The following is a 23,608-nucleotide window of genomic DNA, read 5'->3' on the forward strand; positions in this document are numbered from 1 at the left end:
GCTTTATTTCATTGTCACACAAAAATATATCAACGTATTCCACGTTCAAAGATGAGTGTACTAGCTCTCTATTGTTGTGTAACGAATTACCCCAAACTTCCCATCTTAAAGCATTTCTCATTCACAGTTTCTGTAGGTCAGGAGTCTGGGTAAGACTTAGCTAGGTGTGTCTGGCTCGGGGTCTCTCAAAGCTGCAGTCAGGGTGCCCGGCGGGCCCTGAGTCATCTCAAACCTCTCTAGGGCTAGAATCTACTTCTGAGCTCACTTCTCTGCTCCTGGGCTGTTGGGCTGACAGCCTCCTTCCTTGTTAGCCGTTGACCTTGACCTCCCTGGTTCCTTGCCGAGCTGCATGGGCTTCTCCACAGGCCAGCTCCAGTGCGGCAGTTGACTTCCCTCGTCGTGTGTGAGCCAGCCGGGAGCCACAGTCCTTTGGTAAACTAATCTCAGAGTTGAAATCCCATCACTTTTGCCTAGGTCTGTTTGTTAGATCTGGGACATTATGTCCAGCCCATATTCAAGGGAAGGGGATCACACAAGGGCATGAATACAAGGAGGTGGGGATCATTGGGTGTCCTTTTAGAGGCTGCCCGCTACAATCAGCGGTGGAACCAATCACCTTAGTATAAGCTAGTCTGATGTGGATTGGAAGATAGTCTTCTTACCCTGTCTCGCTCTTTTTTTCTCCTTGTGTTGTTATTATGTATTCTCCTTGAGTGGTTCTTCCAAATACCTCCCCACTCTGCTGGGCATTTAATTATAGACGATGTACATAATAGATAGCAGACTGCTTTAATCCTTCAAATATTTGTTAGTCTTAGAGCATGTCAACAACTTATATTGGGTCTTTCTAAAACCTAATGTCATATATATATAAAAATTTATTTAGTTATTTTATTTTATTTTATTTTTGGCTGCATCAGGTCTCAGTTGCCCTACGGCATGTGGGAATCTTAGTTCCCCGACCAGGGATCGAACCCATACCCCTGCAGTGGAAGGCGGATTCTTTTGCCAGTGGACCACCAGGGAAGTCCCAAACCTAATGTCTTGATCAGTGAATTTGGGGGGTTTTGCTGGAAAGGACATTGCGTCTGGTGTGATGATGAGTCTGCAGAGAGAAGGGGAATGAGGACGCTGTCGCTGGTATAATTAAACAGGCTCCTAAATGCATAAAAACATAGGTATGTTTCATGCACAGTGGTTGAGGAGGGGCATTAAATCAGGTTGGCATATGTCCATGTAACTAAGTCCTAAACATCCAAATGAAAGGGATTGTTGTCCCAGTTTGTGTTTCTAACAGGTGAACCTATAGGAAACAAGGATCTCTCAGCCACTCTTCAACTCTGTGCGTATGTCAGGGAGCAGCTGGCCTTCCATCTTTTAAATTCTGTGGAAATTATCTGTTTCACAGGAAAACTCCACTGTTCCTCTTTCAGGGAAGATGCAACTTGGTTTTAGATAAAGTGCTTAAAACACACCTATGTAGGCATTAAAGGTTTGAGAAAAGGGTGGCATTAAGCAGATTCTGGTCAATTATTTTTTAATATCTTTTCTCAGTCTGTTGATTTTCTTTTCACTTTTTATTTATTTATTTATTTGGCCATGCCACACGGCATGCGGGATCTTAGTTCCCTGACCAGGGATCGAACCCGTGCCCCCTGTAGTGGAAGTGCGGAATCCTAACCACTGGGCTGCCGGGGAATTCCCAGATTCTGGTCAGTTTTTAATAATGGAAATTGATTTATGGGGGTAGCTTCCATGCGAAACCTGCCAGAAACTTAGGGAAAAGGAGTCCGGATTCAAATTTAGAAGATGTATCAGCTATAGGATATATGTATGCTGTGTGCTTTTTCTTTCACCTTGAATTTGACAACATACGGCGTCCCTCCCAGTGCCTTTGTATCCTGTTCCCTCTCCGGGCAGATTTTATTATCTGGCCCCCCCACTCCCCTCTCTGCCAACACACACACACGACGTACCCTAACCCCACACACAACTGTAGGCTCCAGGAAGGTATGGATTTTTATCTGTTTTAATTTCTGACTATGATCCCAGTGCCTGACATATAGTTAGTGCTCAATAAATATTTGTTGAATGAATGAGCTCACTTATGACAGTTTCTCATTGTATAAATCACACTTAGCTGAGGACTGTGCTTTACTGTGTGTCCTGTGTCCCCCACCCCCGCTAGACTGCGGTTCTTCCCCAGCCCCCTGCTGTTCCTAGTGCCTTGCGCAGCTCAGAGTAGATGTTCCGGACATTGAAAGTGAAAGAATGAATGGATTCTCTGGCAAAGGAGACTAGAGAGAGAGTAACCTTCACTTCTAGGCAAGGAACAGGAGCCCTGGGCACTGCCCATTTCTGAAGGGCAGCACCCGTGTCTTCTTCATCCTTCTCTCTCCGTGGCTGGTTCCCAGTCCAATGCCTGGCACAGAGCAGAGTCAGTGCAGGTTAATTGGATCAGATTGAGTTGAGTTTGGGGAAAAGCTCAAACAAAATCCCTCCTGACAGTAGCACCGGATGAAGCTCAGCTTGTGACAGCTCCTTCTGGATTCCCTTTTGCAACTGTTTTGTTGGAATGCCCAGTAGCATTCATTCACTCAGTCGTTCATTCGTTCATTCACGCATTCAGCTCCTCCTGGTTGTCTATGGACTATCAGAAGACGTGGAAGGCAAGTTACAGCCCCGCCTTCAGAAAGCTTACCTTGAGGGAAACTCGGGCTTTATTCTCTGGTTTATACCGCCTCACTGAGGTGGCAGGGAGTTGGACTCAGGCAGCCATAGTTGCTCGTGTCTGTCCTCTGTGTTGGCCTCCACACCACAGTCTTTGAACAGGAGTAGAAAGGTCACCAACTGTGGTTGCAAATTGGCTCTTATGTTAATCCTGGCTTATTCAGAAACACTCAATATTTTTCCAAACTGAGTTTAGAGCTTTTGACTGAAGCCTGAATCAGTTACTGTGTCAGAGCATATCACTGGTATGGGAAAAGCTAGAACTGTAAAATACAAAGCCCCTTTTAAGTAATCCAATATAGGATAATTACATTATTAAATAAAGCCGTGGGTCTCAAATTATTCCACTGCCCTCGTACATGTGAGGGTAATAATGTGAACTGTGCTAAGTGAACAAAGTGAAAAAAAATGTGTAACAAGAGGGAGCATGTCTAAATCATATGTTTATGTTTAAATAAAGGCTACAGAAAACAGGAAGATTTACTTGGTTTCTACACAGGCGTAAGGCTTTCGCTGACTCTCTGAAGACTGCTCTTCTCGTTAATGACAGCAGTATACCAAGGTGCTGTGCACGATCACCAATAACCTTGACTCTTCAGTCGGCTCCCACCATGATTTTCATAGACCAACAGGGGCGAAGAATTTCCTTCTTCCTTTTAGGGTCTTGACTGAATACGGGCCCTGCTGAACTTCGTACCTGGGCAGTGTGCCGTATGCCTGTAAAACCAGGTGGAAAAAAGGTCAGCAGATGTAAAAGTAATGGTTTGAAGCCACTCACCATATTAGAACATCTCGGTTGGGTGGTGGTTGAGTTTGGGTTTTATGGTTACTGTTTTTGCTTTTAGAGAATGTTCTCATAGGTAACTCAGCTGTGCGTTAGCCCTGGAATTGGCCTCATTTATCTTCTTTTGTTTCTGTTTTAATGGCCAGAGCTAAGTATGTGGGGGCCAAGCTAGTTTTTATTATGGCGACCTGAAAGTAGTTAAAAAATAGACTGTGATGTTAACACCCTATTAATTTGGCTAAAGGAAGGGTAGGCTGGCTCAACCATTGACTTAAGGCATCTTCTCTACATATCACATGCTTGCCTGTTTAGAGAGGATGCTGGGATGCATTTTCTTGATTTCTGGGTAAATTTATTTTTAATCTTAGGGAGGAAAGAAGATGCATGCGTAGTAAATCCAAAAGGAAAGAAATGGAACTGGGAATTAATGAGAGGATGTTACTGGGGCTTTCTTTAGAGAGGGCCTTCTGGTCATGGGAGCAGGCTGCATCTTAACAGGTTTTAGATTAGCGAGGATTAAAAATGTTTTTAGGAATATTAAAATACTTAGGGTTTTTGAATTACTTATTTGATACTCAAATGCCTTTGGCTGTGCCAGGAAGGATGGTCACATTACGTTTGACAAATCGCTGCTCAGAGCAGTCTTGTGTTTGCTTACTCCCTGTAATTGCACCAGGATGGATTTCCAAAATTCACCGAGCCACAGGCATCACCCCAGTGTCTGGTGAGGGGGAGGGAAAAGGTTGGAAGAGAAGGGGCTGGCTTGGGAAATTGGAACCCAATACACTAATCAGCCTCCGTGGCAAATCCATTTCATCGTGTTAAGGGAGTCCCATTAACCCTTAGCAAACTTGAGAGGATTCCTGCGTCACTCAGACAACAGGAAGGTCTTCACATTTTTAACTAGTGCGTGTAGTCTTACTTTGGGGGCAAAACCAAAATACACATGAAAAACTTACAAATCTTTTTGTCCCAAAATGACCTTGAGTCCCAGCCACCCCAGGAAATTGCTGGGAGATGGGGAAGGTTCACTTATCCCAGGATAGGAGTAGGTTGGAGTGTTACTACTATAAAGGCTTAGAGACCAATTTCCCAGAGAAATGATAGGCTTATCAAGCTGGTTTCTGGTTCTACTTCAGTTTTGTCATCTCTGAAATGGGCCTGAGGAGACCTACCTCAGCGAGTCCTCATGGGGATTAGATAAGATGATGTCTGTTAAATTCATAGATGAACGTCTGGGTAGAGTAAAGCACCTCAGAGTTTGCCACCGCTGTATCCTTGAAGGTTAAGGAGAAGCCCAGACATTCTTAATTGCTTTCCGGCCCACCCTTGGCCTTGGAGGTACCCAGCAGGAGCTCCAGGGATATTATTGTCCCCAGACAAAGAATTAAGAGGAGTAGAGAACATGCACAGTTCCTTGCAGGTGACATCTGAAGATCGCTCACCCTCCTTCCCTCATTTTCACTTAAAGTGATGTTATGTAATAACAGTGATAGCCGTCATTTCTTAGATGCCTGTGTTGACAGTTGTACTAGAACTACTCCAACAGCCTAGTTACCCTGGGAGGTGGGTTCTTTTATCTGATTCCCCCCGCCCTTTTTTTTAAATGAGACCTTGGTGAGATAATGTCACGTCCCAAGATTAACATTGACATTAAACACATTAGAGCCACCTTTGAAGCCGGGTCCATGAGACTCAGAAGCCAGTGCTTCCTCAGCTCTCAGTTTCCCCCAGCGTGGGACATCCAGACGGGGGGACCATTAAAATAAATACTTGTATGCTTTGGGCCCAGCACAGTTCATGGCTCCTTGGGAGGCACAAGAGAAGTAAAAGTTAAACGTCCTCGCCGTTCAAAAGTCTCTGCAGTTCTGGTGTTTACTGTAGGAGAGAGAATTATGCAATTCAGAATCAAACACTGACACCTAACAAAGATTTAACATTATGTCACAGGTAATAAGCACAGTAATTCCCAGTTCGGGGACCAAGTTAGTGTTGATACCATTTTATTTTGCCGAGTAAGGACGTTAAAAAGCAGCTATCAGCATCCATTACCATCCTCATTTTAGAGGAAAAAAAGGTTATTGTAACAGCAGTTGAAAGGAGGAGAGGCGAAGTCCTAAACAGCAGGTGTGCAGGGAGCCTCTCCGGATCAGCGCTGCACCCTTCTCTCTGTCCTGGAGGCCCCCTGTGTGTCTCCAGGAACGGAGCTCCTGGGACCGGGGGCTTCGAGTGCCGTTCCCCCACAGAAGAGGGAGGGAGGAAGGAGAATGAAGGCAGGTGTTTATTCCCTGTCCTTACCCGGGAGGTTCCCCCAGGCTGTTGGTGTCCCTCTGAGGAAGAGTCACAGCCACTGGTAGAAGGATCTGCTGGTAACCATCCCCTGCCCTTTTGACGATTTCACCCAGGAGTGGTGATGGCTGAGATGCTGTTAGCCCAGGTTCCTGCACTACCGCTCTCTTAGGGTTCTTTTATATCCCACCAACATCTTTGTCATTAGTCCCTTTGTAAAACCCTCCTTGGATTATCATTACTCAACTGTTCCATGTCTTTCCTGTTGGGATCCTGGCTGATACAAGGGTAGTCCTTAAAATCTAGCATATTTAGCTTCTTGAAATACTCACTGTGTTGTCTTCATTTTTCTCATCTCACCGCTGACCAGTGAAAGCTTCATCTTGTTGACCCACATTACCATTCTCTTTTGCCAGACCTTCTTGGACCTCTGATTGGCAACCACGTGCCTGCAGAGTGAAACGTTTTACTCACTTTGTAGATGTCCTGTTAGCAGAACATCCTAATGTGTAACAGGGAGAGTCATGGGGCAGATGGTACCTTGAATATCAGGTATCTGAGGGAGGCTTGCAAGCAATGGAAGTGGCCAACGCAGCCAGGCCCAACAGGGCACTTTCTTCCCCTTGCCTGAGTCCATTGGTGCAAAACCCCAGGATGTTTGGGGACAATTAAAGTGAATATGCCGTGTTTTCCTGTTTTCATTCTATGCCCGCCCCCCGCTCGCCAACCCCTCTGATAATACACGTATGTTTTTATTGTCCTTTGGGCTCCATTAACATAGCTGAACATGGCTGTCCTCAGCAATGGTCTGTTATTGGGTACCATGTGGTGCTATAGGGAAGGTTCCGTTCATGTCTTCTCTCCTGAGGCATGTTATATTAATAAAAAATATATATATAGGTTTAGCTCTGTTTAGCAGAGACCCAGAATTAAAGCTGCTTAAATAAGTTGGGAGTTCAAAATCTCTCATGTCACAGCCTATGGGTAAGTGTTTCAGGGTTAGTATGATGGCTGGGTTCTACGAAGTCATCTAGAGACCTGACTCCCTCTAGCGTTTTCTCCTGAGAGATGTGCCTTTATTTGTATGATCCAAAGGCATATCCATCCCCTCTGAGAGCCTGACCTGGAAGTTGCGCACATCACGGATACATCCCATTGGTCAAAACTTGGTCACATGGCCGCATCTGGCTGTAAGGGAAGCAGGGAAGTGGTGTCTGTTTCTGTGCCGAGCAAATTAGCAGTCTGTTACTAAAGATGAAAGGAAGAATAGATGTGGGCAAAAAGTTAACCACAGTTGGGGAGTATTAAATTCTTCTTGTGTCAACTAAGCTCTTTTCTTACACATAAGCCAAGTTGGTAGTACAGTTCTGCTGAATTTGAGTTGACTCTTGAGACGTCTAAATTGAGGACTGGACAAAGGACTAGAGTCTGGATGAAGGTTTGAACCAACTAGTTGGAACCAAACTACAGAACGTAGTCATGGCCTTAGAGAGTAACATTGGAATCTCCATGGAGAATGACTTCAAGGAGTGATATGCAGAGAAGGAAGGCTGGACCCAGACAGCATATAAAGATAAATGTTTCCTACATTTTTCCCGTAGGGAAATAGAATGAGGAAGGAGAGAAGTTGAACAAAGCAAAGGAACGTAGAGGTGTTCGGCGTTGGGTAGGTATGTTTCATGGGCCACTGAGTATCTGTACGCTTGTGAGCAAAGCCACTGGCTCTTTGTTCCAACTGTCTTTTCAAGGATGTTTGTATAGTGAACGGCCCTGGAAGATGGAGCTAGTGCCTTCCTCCAGAACAAAGGGCAGACATACTTACTGATCAGTATTAAAAGATTTGGGTTGCCTATGCTTGGGGTTCTTCTCCTGAAATGCACCCCACTCTGTAGACATATATCCTCTAGCCCTCTTGGTATCTCTTTTTGGGAATTGGGTATCAAAGATCCAACACAAATGCTGATACTTTGACTACAGCTCTTTCTGTGAGCTATAAACCATCGTTTGTCTCTGACCAGCAGTCTGTGTCCTCTGCAAGCATCCATGAAACTGCGACAAGCTAACTTATAAGTTTGAAAGTAGAGTAAAATCTCAGATTCTTCACAGTTCTTAACAAGAGGGAGAGTTTCAAGTCAAAGGTAGAGTTGTTCATTATTAAATTGTTACTAAGACATTAAGCAAAGTTAAGAATAAGAACGGCCTTGGTTAGTGATAAAGGGTTTTCAAAGTTTTTGGACTCAAGACCCTTTATACTCAAATTATCTAGGACCGCAAAGGAGCTTTGATTTATGTGGGTTATATCTACTGGTATTAGAAATTAAAACTTATAATGATTTTAAATTCTTACTAATTTATTTAAAAATAAAGTGACATTTATATGCCAAAAAAATGAATGTCAAGCTGACCCTCACACTTTATATGAAACTAAGTCAAAATGGATTATATTTCTCAATGTAAAACTATAAAACTTTGGGAAGAAAACAAAGTAGAAATTCTTCATGACCAGGAATTAGGCAAAGACTTCATGGATATAACAGTAAGACCACAATTCATAGAAGAAAAACACCGACCAATTGGACTTGATCAAAGTATGAAACTTTCATTTTGTGAAACACGCTGTTAAAAGAATGAAAAGACAAGCTATAGAACAGGAGAAAATATTTTCAAACCCCATATCTGGTAAAAGACCTGTATCAAGAGGGTACAAGAATTCTCAAAACTCAACGGTAAGAAAACAGACAACCCAATGTTTAAAAATGGGCAAAAGACTTAAACACACACTTCATCAGAAAGGATATATGGATGGCAAATTAGCACCTGAAAAGATGTTCAACATCTTCAGCCATTAGGGAAATGAAAATTCAAAACATGATCAGAAACCACTACGTACATATTAAAGTGGCAATAATAAATTAACAGTGACAGTATCAAGTGCTGGTAAGGATGGGGGACAACTGGAACTCTCCTAAAAACTCTCATTTTGCTGGTTGGAATGCAAAATGTTACATCCACTCTGGAAAACAGTTGTCCAGCTTCTGCAAAATTAAATATGTACTTAATATATGACTCAACAATCCCTCTCCTAGGTATTTACTCTAGAGAACTGAAAATGTATGTTCACACGAAAACTTGTACATGAATATTTATAGCAGCTCTATTTGTAATCGCCAAAATTGGAAACAACCCAGTGTCTGTCAATGGGACAGATCCATAACATGAGGTACTACTCAGCAGAAAAAAAGGAACAAGCTATTGATATAGGCAGCAGCATGGGTGGCTCTCAAAGGCATTATGCTAAGTGAAAGAAGCAGCCTTAAAAGATTTCATACTGTGAGATTTAATTTATATGACATTTTGTAAAAGAGAAAACTATACCAAGCACAGATCAGTAGTTGTCATGTGTACTATGGTATACATAGAACTGTACATAAAAAAAGGAAAATTTACTGTAAATTAATTTTAAAAAATGTTAATACAATGAAAATGGGAATATAAAGCCATCATGTAAATGTAACACATTTTTATGAAAATTAACCTTATTTTCAAAAACAAAGAAAATTAGTAAAAACAGTGGCATTGTTTCACATTTTTGTAAATTTCTTTACTGTCGAGCTTAATAGAGACAGCTGTATTCTCGTATCTCCTTCTGTATTCACTCATTGCCATACCATCTGTCTTGTAGTCGCTGGAAAACCCCACTATACACTTGAAATAGAATAAGAGTGAAAAAAGCAAATAATTTCTTAGTATTATTATGATCATTGTTTTGCCCTGTGGACCACCTGAAATAGTCTTGGGGATTCCCCAGGGTTCCTGAGCCACACTTTGAGAACCACTGATATATAATGTACTGTCCCAAATTTCAGTCATTTTCATAGCATCTTGACTGTTTTTTTTTTTTGCCATACCCACATCTACTGGGTTTATTTAATGGCTTTGTTCAAACCGATCCATTGTTTTTTAACTAAAATTTATTTAAAGAGGAAACTTCTATATCTCCTATAAATGGGAAACCAGTACCACTTCCCCATAAGTGGAAAGTTAGCACAAAAATAAATAAGCAATGAGTAACTTACATTAAATATTAAAAGATTTATCCATGAACCATCTATACTCATCTCTGTGTGGCACTCTTTGGAAAACACTAATTCAGAGAAGCAATGGCAGTGATGACAGCTAAATCCGATGTACCACTTCATTTATGTTAACACATTTAATCCTCACCATTGCTGTCAGAGATAGACAGTATCATTAACATTTTTTAAAAACATGCGTTTAAAAAAATGGAAGCACAGGGAAGTTAAAGAAGATGCCCAGTATTCCACAGGGAGTAAATGGCAGGGCTGGGATTTGAACCCAGGCAGTCTGGCTCCAGAGTCCAGGATGAATGCTGTGTTGGCCAGTAGGAAACCTGGATTCCTGTCCAAGTTCTGCCTGAAGTTGGCAGTCGGACATGTCACTGAACCTTACTGTCCTCATCATTAAAGTGAGGGAGGTGGGATAGATTAGGGTGTGGACGTTTATTTAAATGGTGGGTGCCTGCCGGAGGGTCCAGGCAGGTAAAGGAACGGTGGACTGAGTGTAAGGAGATAGGAACGGTGGGGTCAGTGGAAGACTAGAGAACTTGCATCTCATCTAAAGAAAGCAACCTCTACTCAATTTCAACTTTTTTGTTTTGAGGGGTTTTTTTGTTCTCTTTTTTTCCCCACATAACCCTTTATTTTATTTTATAAGAGAAGATAGAAGTCAGGAGACTTTGTGTAAAGTTTCCCAATTGGTTTTTTTAAAAGTAATTAATTAATTTTTGGCTGCATTGGGTCTTCGTTGCTGGGCACGGGCTTTCTCTAGTTGCGGCGAGCAGGGGCTGCTCTTTGTCGCAGTGCACAGGCTTCTTATTGTGGTGGCTTCTCTTGTTGCGGAGCACGGGCTCTAGACATGTGGGCTTCAGTAGTTGTGGCATGTGGGCTCAGTAGTTGTGGCTCGCGGGCTCTAGAGTGCAGGCTCAGTAGTTGTGGCGCATGGTTGCTTTGTGGCATGTGGGATCTTCCTGGACCAGGGGTCGAACCCGTGTCCCCTGCACTGGCAGGCGAATTCTTAACCACTGCGCCACCAGGGGAGTCCCAAGTTTCCCTTGGGACTTACAACACTTGGAGAGGCCAGCCATACACATAGGCTGGCTGATACATGACTTCTTGACCAGAGGATCTCCTCTGACTTAGAGGAGTCTGTGATTGAGTACGCTGTTATTATGCAGTGGGAGAAACAAAATCCAAACGACGGAAATGGGCAGTTTGAAACAATGATGAAAGGGCATATGGACTTAGAAAGTATCCCAACGCAGCCTACATAAATATTGATTAGGCTCTGGGTTAATTGAAAAGCCAAAGTGTATTAATAGAATAACAAGGTGTATTTCTTTGTGTTCCTTTTGGGTTGCATTAGAGTAAATCAGCGGTATTTATCCAGTGCTAATTCTCGGTTTGCAGAGCGCTAATGTAATCATGAGATGAGCTTATTGAAATTCTTTTCTTAGACATAGAGACTTGCCCAAGAATGGTGAGTATTAGGAACTTTAGTCAGCAACTGCCTCAGAATAGTAAATACGAACATGTGATTTATGCCATTGTGTGTACAAAGTAATGTTTCCTGAGACATTTTCTATATATATGTTGGCTATTTTGGTTTGGGGGTTGGTTTTTTGCTTCCCCCTCCTCCGCTTATCAGATTTCCTTCTAAATCCTGGCGTTGGACAATGTTGCAGGGCCAGTTTCTCTGTGAATCCACAGTGAAACATACTGGTGGTTTCACAGTTGAGCCAAACTTGGGTTTACGGCTTCTACATGTTTATTTGAATTCCTGCATTTGTTTTTATGCATTGTGTATATATTCAGAAGGTCTGTTTCAGAGAGAGAGAGGAAGGAGGGAGGACTAAACCTGTAGACTGGATCTTGAAAGATGGGTTTATTCATCAATGACATCATAAGGATTGTATTTTCTCTCGGTTAATAAACTATTTGTTTGGCGGGTGTTGGACGCCAGCCAGAGCTAGTCATGCCATTTCTTGGAAAAGTTCTGAAGCAACTGGTAATTGAAATGATAATCATTTGATCATAGTTAGAGCTATTTGAAAATAACACTCATCTCCAAACTTGTCTCTTCTAGGGAACCATATTTGGTGAAACAATACCCAGCCTGAATTTTTATTCTGACATTTAATAATCACCATGTAATAGCTATAAAATGCGTGACAACTATAGATCTTTTATTTCGAGAGGATGGTGTAGTGAATCTGAGTGAAATCATCCATCGAAATGGTACTTTGTAATATGCCCCGTTGCTTATATAAAGTATTAACATTTTTTTTTTCTTGAGCAGAGAATAAAAACAGTTTCTACTTTGTCTCCCATTTAGTGGAAGTTCATATTTAATCATGATAAGAGAAAGGATTCCGTTACAAAAGTTTTACTTTTCATTTTTGATAGAGTATTTGTTATTTTGCTGCTGCCTAACAAACTCTTCTCAGAGGCAGCTTGGAACTGGATGAGGAAAAGTGAAATTTTAGATCCTACCTTAAAACATTTTTTAAAAACTGAATCCGGGGCTTCTTATTGTGTGAAGCTTATCTTAATAAACCCTTTTTTGTTTGCTTTGGAGTAGAGTGTGTGTGTGTGTGTGTGTGTGTGTGTGTGTGTGTGTGTGTGTGTGTGTAGGTGGGAGAGAAGGAGGAAAGAGTCATGTTTTACAGCAAAATTAGCCCAAATCACTTGTGAATTCCCTTTGTTTAATAGCTCAGAGACATCTTCCTGTTGTTGTTTGTCAAAAATATTTCTAAGATTTTGTAAGCTTAGGGGTTTTCACAGCTCAGCTTTCTTCAGAAATGTGAAGTAGAAGAAATGGAAGAAGTCAGTTCAAGTTGAAATGTCAAATGCTTCAAATAATTTAACTTAAAACCCAGTGAGATGATCTTCTTAAGCCTTTTCCAAAGAATCTTCGGGAAAGAGAGGCCCTCCTTTGCTCCGTGTACGGATATCTATTAAATATCTTGCTGGATTAATTCTGAGTCAGAAAAGTTGGTCGTTTCCTGGAAGCAATTAAAGGTGCTTGAAATTGAAATTTATGATCCGTAGGAGAAACTTAAGTTTCAACTACTTTTCTCAGATTCAAAGGCTTTCTCCTCACTTGCCCTCTTTGCCTCTTACCCCATACGTATTAAAAGAAAAAAATCAGTTCATTTCTCAACTTACAAAGTTTTTAAGAAACATGAGAATGTGTAAGTTTCTTTCAGTGGGAAGCACATAACATTTATGAAGTATTTCTTTGGGGATTACATCACAGTTTTATTTAATTTTAGGACAAAAGTTAAATTCAATATTTGTGTATAAGCCAAGGGAAAATGTACCATAAACATAGGAATTTGGGGGTGAGTCAGAGTTCCAAGAATCCCAGATTTACTTAGACCATTTATATAGAGACAGACTAACCATTAGTCATCTAGTTCTCACTTTTTTACTTTTGTAAAATTAATGGCACCTAAAAATTAGCTTTCGCCCATGTGGTCAAAGTAGGGAGAGTGAGCTTTGGCAAATAGCATGGCTATTAGAATTACTGTCCAAAATTTGGACATTTTCTAAGCACATAACAAATAAATCCTATAAATTATTCCTCAAGTAGACCACAAGCAGCGAAAAACCATTGAAGTGAAGTGAGTTTCTGAAGGTTCTCTGTCACCAATAAAACACGTTGTCTGCTTACATTAGGTTCAGCTGCTCAAATGGTGTTTCAGATGGGCTTTATTGAAAACGTATCATTTACTTCAGAACCACCAATAATGTTTTTTGTTCTCCCGCCACTACCTCTTATAGGATGAAGTCATTGCTGTTTCCGAAAAGGTGATTGTGAAGCTTGAAGACCTGGTCAAGTGGGTACATTCTGATTTCTCCAAGTGGAGATGTGGCCTTCAAGCTGGGTCAGTGAAAATGGAGTCCCTGGGAAGGAATGGACAGAAGGAAGCTCTGCTGAAGTACCGGCAGTCAACCTTGAACAGTGGACTCAACTTCAAAGACGTTCTCAAGGAAAAGGCTGACCTTGGTAATTATCGTTTGTACTTCTAAATCTAACGTGTGGGCGTATACAGTAACCTACTTTTTTTATTGTAGGTTTTTCTGGAAACCCTGTCATTCATATATGCATATAATTTCTTTAACCTCAGAGGGACCTGGGAATATGGATGGAGAGATGACTGGGGGTGGAAGGGATGGATGTTACCTGTTGAATCACAGGACCTTGTCTGTGTGGAACCCTGTGCTGGGAACTGGGTGATATAATAACACTCAGCGTTTAGCAGCTTCCAGTTGCTGTCAAGGCATAAGACTTAATCGAGGCACCAAAAGTTGAATTAGTGGAGAGTTTTAATATTTGTTCTGAGTAGATACTATGACATTTTTTAACACCACATCAGAATTTCCTGTTTTATGTTGGAAGGAAGGCAAAGTGAGGAAGAGAGATTGCGCTGCTTCACGTGGAGCAGGAGAAGAGTTTCAGAGCCGGGGAACTACTGGTTCACAGCTCACGGCATAGGTTCCCCAGAGTTTTCAGGGTGTAGTGGTTACCATCAACCATACGGTTTTTTCTTTCCTTCCTTCCCTTCTTCCACTATAGGTTTGGGATTTGGAGTAGTTATTCCGTTTAGTGTTTGAATCCTGACTCTGTTGCTTACTTAGCTGTGTGGCCTTGGACAAATAATTTAACCTCCAAGCCGCAGCTTCCCCATCTGGAAAACCTGGAAACTTTTCAGGGTCACTGGGAGATGTAAGCTACAAAGGGTGTAGCACAGTGACTGGTGTATATTGGTGTATGGAGAGGAGCGCCATAATTAATTCTGTTGCTTTTTCTCAACACTCTCTTCTCCAGTGATTTTTTTGTGTCCTTTCCTGCTTGTTTTTTTTCCTTTGTAACTCCTTGTGGCATTCACTGACTTACTTTCCTAGCATTGCTCAAGACCACAGTTGTTGACCTCTGATTTAGACTACTTATTTCCTCTTTAGGCAAAGAGGAACTTCACTTTTAACATATTAAGGCATCTTTTTCTTTCGTTCTAGCACAATGCTGATTTTCATAGCCCAGTTTTATGCCTTAATGTAACAACTTCCTGTTGGGTTTTTTTTAACCTAGATTTTAACTACTACAACAAACCTAGACTTTTTATTTTAATTGGCATAAAGAGACTGAGTAACACCCGTAACTGACTTGTCTTTCATGTGATTCTGGTTTGTGATGAGCTGTGCTGTGTTTTGGGAATAGCATTAATATTTTCTTTTAGTTTAACAATCAACAGTTTCCTGGCATCTTTTGGTAGATGTCAGGCAGTAATATTTTGGTCATGGTGGCCTGATGGTCATGTGCCCATTTAGAGAAAATTATTAATCTAGTGGTTTTCATTTCAAAATTAAAGAATTTTTTTTTAATCATCTTCCTATACAGGCTGTTAACATGGCCAATTTTGTGAACACACCATGACTAGCCTTCTGACATGTGGTAATGCTGAATAATACAGCTGTTGTATTACTTGCCTAATATATGATCTAAGTTGTATTGCTATTGTCTTATGTTTTCCTTAACATTAAAACCTTTCTTCTGTTTGTTTGATTTTTTTTTTTTAGTTATGAAATATACTGTTACTAATAAAAAACTAAACAGGAAACCCATGGGGGAACAAAAGGATGTGTAGATGGTTAAGCTTGATGTCATGCATATAAACAAGAGTATTTATAGAAGAGTTGTTTTGTATTTAAAATTGATAGTTTATTAATGAATGAAAAGAAACCCAACCTCTTAATTTCATCAAAAGATTTAGAGGTTTTGATCTTCCTGAATTCTAAAAATGTCCATAATCGAACTTTTTAATAATTGATTCCAGAAGAGTTTGGTTTATAGTGAACATTCAAAGTACTTAGTGGTTTTTAAATCTTGTTGTTCATTAGACTCACTTAGGAAAATTTTTTAAATAATACTGATTGCTGAGTACAGCTTCCCCAGATTCTTCTTTCAGTAGGATTGAGGCAAGGCCAAAGAACGTGTGCTGATAAAAGGACCTCTAGGTGATTCAGATTTTTTTTTTTTTTTTTCCCCTTTGGGTCTCATTTGGGAGACAGCTCTGTGAGTGATCAGGGCAGAGGAAGGGAAAATAAGCAACAGGAGATTTGATTGGGAAGCTCTCTGGTGAATAAGAAACACCATGTATTTTTTTTCTTTTCTTTTTTTTTTAATGTAAAATACCCCTTTAAGGATAGAATTTGGAGCCTTGAAAGTCTACTCAGTTGGTATGAACTGTGGGGAATTTGAGACAAATAGCTTTTGTAATTGGAATGCACACTGTGTTGTAATAATGTGGAAAGAGAAACAAAAACTTTCCTTAATGTAATGAGTTTCCATTATCTGCTTGATCTAAGGTTTACAAGCCTACATTGTGAGGATTTATATTGGGGATATAGGGGATGTCATTTGCTGTGTGCATTCCTGTCCCAGCAACTTTCTCTTCAACCCCTTCCTTTCTCTGTCTGCAACATCAAAATATTTGTTGTCTGTACTTTTCTTTCTACACAGTGGTTTTCTTATCTCCCTTTCTCTTGGCCACACTGAAACCACTTCCAGTACCACATTGTTAATGGAAGTTCACACACTTATTAGGTTTTTCCTTCTGTAAAACCCTTCCAACTCCTCATTGTTCCTACCAGGGCAAGAAGATGAACTCTGAGATTACTTAAGACCCTCCCTCTTTTTTTCTAGTGGAAGCAAGCAAAGAATGGAGCCATCTCACCTTTCTGTGGATAAAGTAAAACTGCAATATGTTATCTTTTTTAACTGAATTATTTCATCATGTTAAAACATCAATAATAACAAAATAATTTGGTTGACTCTTAAAGAAGGGATTTTACCATCTAAAAGCTAATCAAAGAACTCTTCTTGCTGAGTGTTTAGGTAGAATAAGTTCCCTTTAATCCCAGTTTGTGTCACTTCCTGTCTCTCTGAATAGTAAAAAAACAAGAATGTTCTCACAAATGTGTGTCTGCCAACAAATTAATACTCCACAAAGAGAAACTCTGCCCCAAATGGCAGCTTCCAATAACTGCTGTGACTCAAATCACAACTCTTTCATTTTTTTTATCCCTTTCCCCTTCAAGGACAATATTTGCGGAGGTCATGTTTGCTTTTTAAAAACCTATGGCATTTTCATTTAAGATGGTAAATGGTGACTGAAACTGCAGCTCTAGATAGTGGGGAAACTAACAGTCTTTAAAAAACACTTCTGAGATGTGTGAGAGTACATTCATCCCCTTCCCTCCCCTTTGTCCTTTTCACAGAAAGAAAGTTCAGTATGAAACCGATTCAGATTGTGACTTTACTCAGTGAGACATTTTACCTTTTTTCAGACAGTTTCATACTGACGTTTATAGAAAAGGAAGAAAGAAAAAATAACTATGTTAAAATAGAAGGGTTAAGGAATGTATTATTCATAAGCATAACGAACACAGGAACCTGTTTTTCCAGAAGAATCGGGTTGATTAAATCATTCACTACACAAGCCTCTAGTTATTTATTTTTGTCTTCAGAATTACAGTACTTAGCTTTTGTTATAAAGTGGACCTGATACCCATATTTGGTATGGCAGTTGGAACTAGTCAAATGAAGAATTATTTCATTTTACAAAACTTTTAACAGCTAAGGAATATAAACACTATCAGTTAAACATAGCATACTTGCATTTTTTTATTCCTTGGGCTATAGTTTGAAAAGAAATCAAATTATTTTATATAACACTGCTTCTTACAGAGTTCCTTTAAGTGAAGTATGAAAGCTGCAGTGTAAGCTTTATTGGCCTATAAATATGTCATTATAGTTGGACTACATTTATATGCTTTGGATTGTTGTTTAAGCCAAGAAAATATGTCTCTACAGGTTGACTTTTTATTGAAACCCTTTGAGGCATACAATAGAATGTATTTTAGGCCAAGGTTATTAAAACAGCATTTTCATTTTTTTGCAGCAGACGCATTGTCAATTACGCTGCCACAAACTGTCTGTGGATGGGCAGTTTTGAATGGTTTCATCTCCAAATATGTCTCTAGAAAAAGAAAAGATAGGGGAGTGTGAGCTGAAATCAAGAAAAGAGACCAAAAGATGTGGGTGTGGGTGAATTTAATGCTGGGGGTTCCCTCAGGTTCCCTCAGTTCAGTTTCTGTTTCTAAAGTCCCGTCAGATGGAGAAAGAGTGCCTTCCCCTGTCCCTTCTGCTGCTGGGACTTTTACTGTACTTTGGGGAATAGAAAGCATGGTGGTGGTGAAGGAGCAGTGGCTGGGAGGTCAGGAGAATCTTGCCTCTGCCTGTCCTGAAGGTCTGTCACTCACGGCACAAGTCACTGTGTGTTTACACCTTCGGGTTCCTCGTGTGTGAAATGGGTCATAGTGTGTACCTTGTTTATCTCGCTAGATTTCTGAGAAGGTCAATGGAGAAAAAAGATCAGTATCCGTGGTAGCATCTGTGATACTGACGTCTAAGGTGGTATTATCATTATTATTACAAGAAGGCGATTCTATATCATAGGGAGCTAGGTGGTATAAAATGAGCTAATTTGTCTCTTGTGAATTTCCCTAATCACATGTTCTAGTTATTTGGGGCAGGGTTTACACTCTTACTGTCTGCCTCAGTAGAAGGCTGTTATTAAAATCCTTCAGGTTCTTTTATTTGTATATATATTATATGTATATATTTGTATATATTATATATACAACTATATGGAGAAAGAATATAAATATATATTTTATATGTTTATATAGAGATATGTATTTATATTTTATATAAAGTTTCTCCCCTTACATTCTGTCAAAATAAGCTGGGCCACAAGTGGCCAGTGGTGTAAATGTCTTCTCCAGTACTTTTAGTTAGAAATTGACTATAGTCTTTGCTTGGAAATTCTGGAGGCCTTGTATTTCAAATGGTTGTTTTCAACTTCGTTTTGAGTTTGATATGTCAAGCTGCTTCCTGGGATGTGGATACGGGAAGGATTCTCGATTTGTGTTGAAGAGAACAGTATAAATGTCTCTAATAAGAAGTACGCTAAGGAGCTGACAGTTTGTCATAGGAAGTATTTTTCACCAGAGACATCTGATGAACTTCTTAAGATGGAAGACATGCTTCTTACTAAGCCAATCCTTCTCTTCTTTCCTTCCTTCCTTCCTAGATGTAAATTTTGTGTGTATATATTAAACAGTCTTCTCAGGGTATTTGTTGTTTATATTTTAACTTCCATTGCCGAGCTAGCTATACTATTATTTTCTTGAGATAGAAACTTGGGAAATTTTTTGGATGATATATTGTTGAATTATTCTGTTCGTGGGTATCATGAGGAATCCCTACAGAAGGGCCTCTTCACTGAAACAGATTTGGCCTCCTTGAGTTCAAAATAGAAATCAGTTACACTTGAGGCTTATCAAAAATTTGTAAAGATAATTTCCAAAGGATTTTCTCACAAGCTCCTCTGACAATATTGTGGTGTGAACCATGCATTCTTTAAAGAATCTAATTCTAGCACAGTGAACACAGGAGAAGCATGCTGTCCACGTGCCAACGTGGCTGTTTCTTCAAGAGGCTGCTTCATTTCATTGTAAAGTGACAGCCCAGAGAACCTTTGACAGGAGCAAGTTCACACTTCCAAGAGTCTGTACCCGAGACATCCAAAGCTTTAGAACAACTTAGTGACAGGCCATTTTCTAAGGATCTGGGAACATAGGCGGGAGGTTATTCCATTTCATTTCAAAGTTAAAATTCAGCTTGGCCGTGTAATCAAGTAGTTGAAGACTGTCCTAAAATAATGGTAGAATGAACATGTAAAAAGTGTCTTGAGTAAACAACGATGTATGTTGTCTGCACTCAGCCATCTCGGCTACACCTGCTGGAAGGGAAGTCTGTGAAACCTAACCACGTGTGAACCAGTCAACAGCTGGTCATTGATATTGCTGTCTAGATATCATACTGCCATCACTCAGGAAGGCTCATTCCAAGTTAAAACCCTTCCATTTGGAATTTCTGTTGACTTGCAGATCTTCTAGTGTTTCCTAGAGTGATGAACACTTTCTAGGACACCAAATTCAGATCTTTTAATAATGGACTGAAGGTTAGATAGTCAACTGAAGAGAAGTCCATAGAATATAAGACTTTATTCTTACTTTTAGAATTGGAGATGTTGGGGCAGAAGTAAGAAAAAAGTGCAATTGGAACTTAAGTGCTATTTTTAAGTATTCAGGTTACCAGTATTCACCTCCTGGATACAATGTTTGAACAAGGTAAGAAACTCATGCTTTTTGGGGAGCGCTTCATAGAATTGTCAGGCTGGACACTGGTACAGTTGATACTTCCTCTCCCCCTTTCCTTGAAATAGTCCTCAGTTCTGTCCTTATTTGGCTTGTTTTAGCCAAATCCCAATTTTTTCAATTTTCCACCAGGATGTGGTTTCAGAATCCTTCCCCATCCTGGTCACTCATCTCAGGACACACTTTGGTGGTTCTTTTATACCAACTTACCCATTGTTGGAAGAGAGCCATGGCACATGCGTCAGGCTTGGCACCCTCCGGGTAGGAATGACACGGGCAAAACTCTCGGAATCTCTTCCCTGAAGCTGTATGGCCTTGACTTTTCTACTCCTTAGGGCAAAAAGGAGGGAAAAGATGTTATTCAACCACTATACCTCCTGAATTTTAGTTACCTCTGTTTTTGCTTGTGTTTTTTTTTTAAACAGTAGTGTTAAATGTAGACTATTATCTAATGAACATCATTGTCAACTAACGTGGCAGGAGGTTTTGTGGCTCAATATCATTGCCGTGCCTTTCAAGTTTCTGCAATTCCTATAGTTGTATATTGTAGCATTTAGGGTAGGACTGTAGTATTATTGCCTCAATAAAGATCCACAGTTGAATACCAGCTTGGTGTCCAGCTTTGTTTAAGCTGCTCTGATCAAATAAGATAAAAGACCAGCACACACGTCTTCCCTAAATTATCATATGTGTTAGTTTAGTTCATTATCATCCTCCTGGACTCTAGCTGTTCTTGCTTTTTTTCATTCTCTGTTTTCTGGTGTATGGCCATACCTTTGATAAAAAAAGACCATGATGGAGAAGGCAACCAACCCATACTTTTGTTTCAGTCTCATTAATAAAAAATGTGAATATCACAGTGAAAAAGCTGTGGTAGTCACCATCTGATGGGAAGATTACCAAAGATGAAAGAAATTCAGCTGCGGTCTGAGTCCCTTGCTAATATATATGTCCCCTTTAGTTTCTGGTTACATACCCAGGGTCTTTTGGAAAAAGTCTTCTAGGCATCCTTGGCTTCTTGCAAGCTCATAAATATCTGGTATTATAGATAGACAGGCACACTTGGAGCAATACTTCCATTTGTATTTGGTGGTAGGAGTCTACTGTGAGGAACAAACCTGATTGGTCCACGTGGTCTGTTAAGCATCCTTGAACAGTGCAACATCGCGCCTCAAATGTGCTTTAAAAATGAAGCTTGATTCAACATTTCCCCTTCCGTTGGAAATGTAAAATTCTTTTCTCCTTTTGTTGTACCTCTAAAATATTTTTCTTTACTTTCCAGCTCTCATCTCTTTAGCCACTGCATGATTACTGACTGTAGGCCATTATTATAGCTGTTATCACGATGGCGTCACCTTGGAACCCAAAAGCACATACATCCAACACGTGAATTGATGGGGCTTTTCCAGAGGGTTTTGTGAGCAGGTGTTTGATTTGGGCATCTAGGCTTAATTCTCTTTAGTACTGATGCTGATTCTTCCCAACTGCTCATTTGTCTTTTTTTTTTAACTTTTATTTATTTATTCATTTATTTTTGGCTGCGTCTTTGTTGCTGCGCGCAGGCTTTCTCTAGTTGCAGTGAGTGGGGGCTACTCTTCGTTGCGGTATGCAGACTTCTCATTGCAGTGGCTTCTCTTGTTGCCGAGTGTGGGCTCTAGGCGCGCAGGCTTCAGTAGTTGTGGCACATGGGCTCAGTAGTTGTGGCTCACGGGCTTAGTTGCTCCATGGCATGTGGGATCTTCCTGGACCAGGGCTCGAACCCGTGTCCCCTGCATTGGCGGGCGGATTCTTAACCACTGCGCCACCAGGGAAGCCCCTCATTTGTCTTTTAGAGTACTTGAAATGTGAGGTTTTATTGCAAAACATTAATTTTCCTAAATGTCAAAGATCCACCCCTCTTCTCTCCTCTAACATTATGTGTTTAAGTCTGTAGTTTGTACAGGTCCACTGTTGAGGAAAGCTGAGGTTTGGACTTCTACCCCATTTTAATGAATATATTTATTTAGGACAGATTGGAATAATAGTGGGGTTTCAGAAGCTTTACAAGTGCTTCATGCACAGTAGGGGCTGAGCAAACAGTGCTGTCGATTTGGGGTTTTCCTAGTTGCTTTGCCCTGTGTGTTTTCAGTTAGTATGCTGGGATGAAGTGGCCTCTCTTTGTTCTCCCAAATGTGCCTGGCCTCTTTCTTTGGACCTCTCCACTTGCTTTTTAATTTTTTAATCATTTCTAACATCTTTTACACTTCTGACCCTTTAAAAATATTGGCTTTCAGCCAGTAGCTCCCCTTTCTTCGATACCCTCATGCCTACTGGATAAGATACAAATGTTGTAGGCAAGCATCCAGTGAACTGTTCAGTCCCAGCCTCCAGTTTTTTTCTTTTTTATTAAAGATCTTTCATTGTTGTTGTTTTTCTGAGTGCCAGTGTTATCCGTGTTCATATTAGAAAATGTAGGCAATACAAAATGTGGAAAAATTTAAGTTGCTTCTTTTCCTCCCACCCAGAAGTAACTGCTGTTAGCATTTTTAATATCAGTATGCCAAGGTATATGAATGAGTGTATAGGTATGAAATTCATATGCATATCCTTCCCCCCCATTTAAATTTGTACAGGTGTATTATGACAGTGTCTCCATAATATAAAATACTCTGTTTCTTTCTGCCTGCCATAATGTTTCATGAGAGAGGTGTTTCTGTTTGGACGTTTCATTTGCTTCTGTTTTCCCACAAACTCTGAAATTCTTGTAACTCTGCCCATGTCCATGACTCTTTCCTCATACGTTTGTAGAGGTGGAATTGGCAGCTCAAAGTGCACACAGAATGTGAAGACAGCCTATCTCTCTCTCTTATCTCCTATCGCTTATGTAAACCTCTCGCTTTAGCCTAACTCGTCTAACTGCTTGGTCTTCTTTCTCTTTAACCGCGTGCACCCACACCCTGCTCCCCAGCCCTCCCGTGAGTTTTGTATGGCTCATGCCTTTACTCATTCTTGGAATGCCCCTTCCAGGACTCTTACCTGAAGGAAATCTCTTTTCTTTAAGTTTCAGTTGAAGCCCCTGAAGCCCTTGTTTGGCATCTTGCCCAAAGGATTTTCCCTGCTTATGGAGCTCTTATCACACTCAGTGTCTCTACCACCTGACTGAGTACCTTACGCTATAACTAGCAATATAATGCAGTATCTTTTTTTATATATATATGCTTGTCTTATCTTCCCAGCAACAGTCCTAACTATCCTGTAGGCATTCTGACTTCACAGCTATATTTAGTAGGTTAAGTCAACATGCGACTTTTATGATCAACCTCCTCTGAAATTTCTGGCGTTCTCTGCTCTGCATGGTCAGGACATCTGTGTGGATTCAGTGGTTGACTTGAGTTCTTGTCTAGCACTTCCTAGGACACCCTCTAGTGGAGGGGCTTTCCCATTGGTACCTGGAAAGAGA

General features: G+C 40.5%; 1 protein-coding gene across 1 annotated transcript in view; it reads left to right on the forward strand.

Moving 5' to 3' along the window:
- ARID5B (AT-rich interaction domain 5B) overlaps nucleotides 1-23,608 on the forward strand; it is a 189,355-nt gene that overhangs the window by 16,790 nt on the left and 148,957 nt on the right. Inside the window, exon 3 of the mRNA XM_060125627.1 lies at nucleotides 13,666-13,891. Within this exon, the coding sequence (XP_059981610.1) occupies nucleotides 13,666-13,891 (226 nt within the window). The remainder of the gene's footprint in view (nucleotides 1-13,665; nucleotides 13,892-23,608) is intronic.

Source organism: Lagenorhynchus albirostris, chromosome 16 (genome assembly GCF_949774975.1).
Source record: "Lagenorhynchus albirostris chromosome 16, mLagAlb1.1, whole genome shotgun sequence".
In the NCBI taxonomy this organism is placed as follows: domain Eukaryota; kingdom Metazoa; phylum Chordata; class Mammalia; order Artiodactyla; family Delphinidae; genus Lagenorhynchus; species Lagenorhynchus albirostris.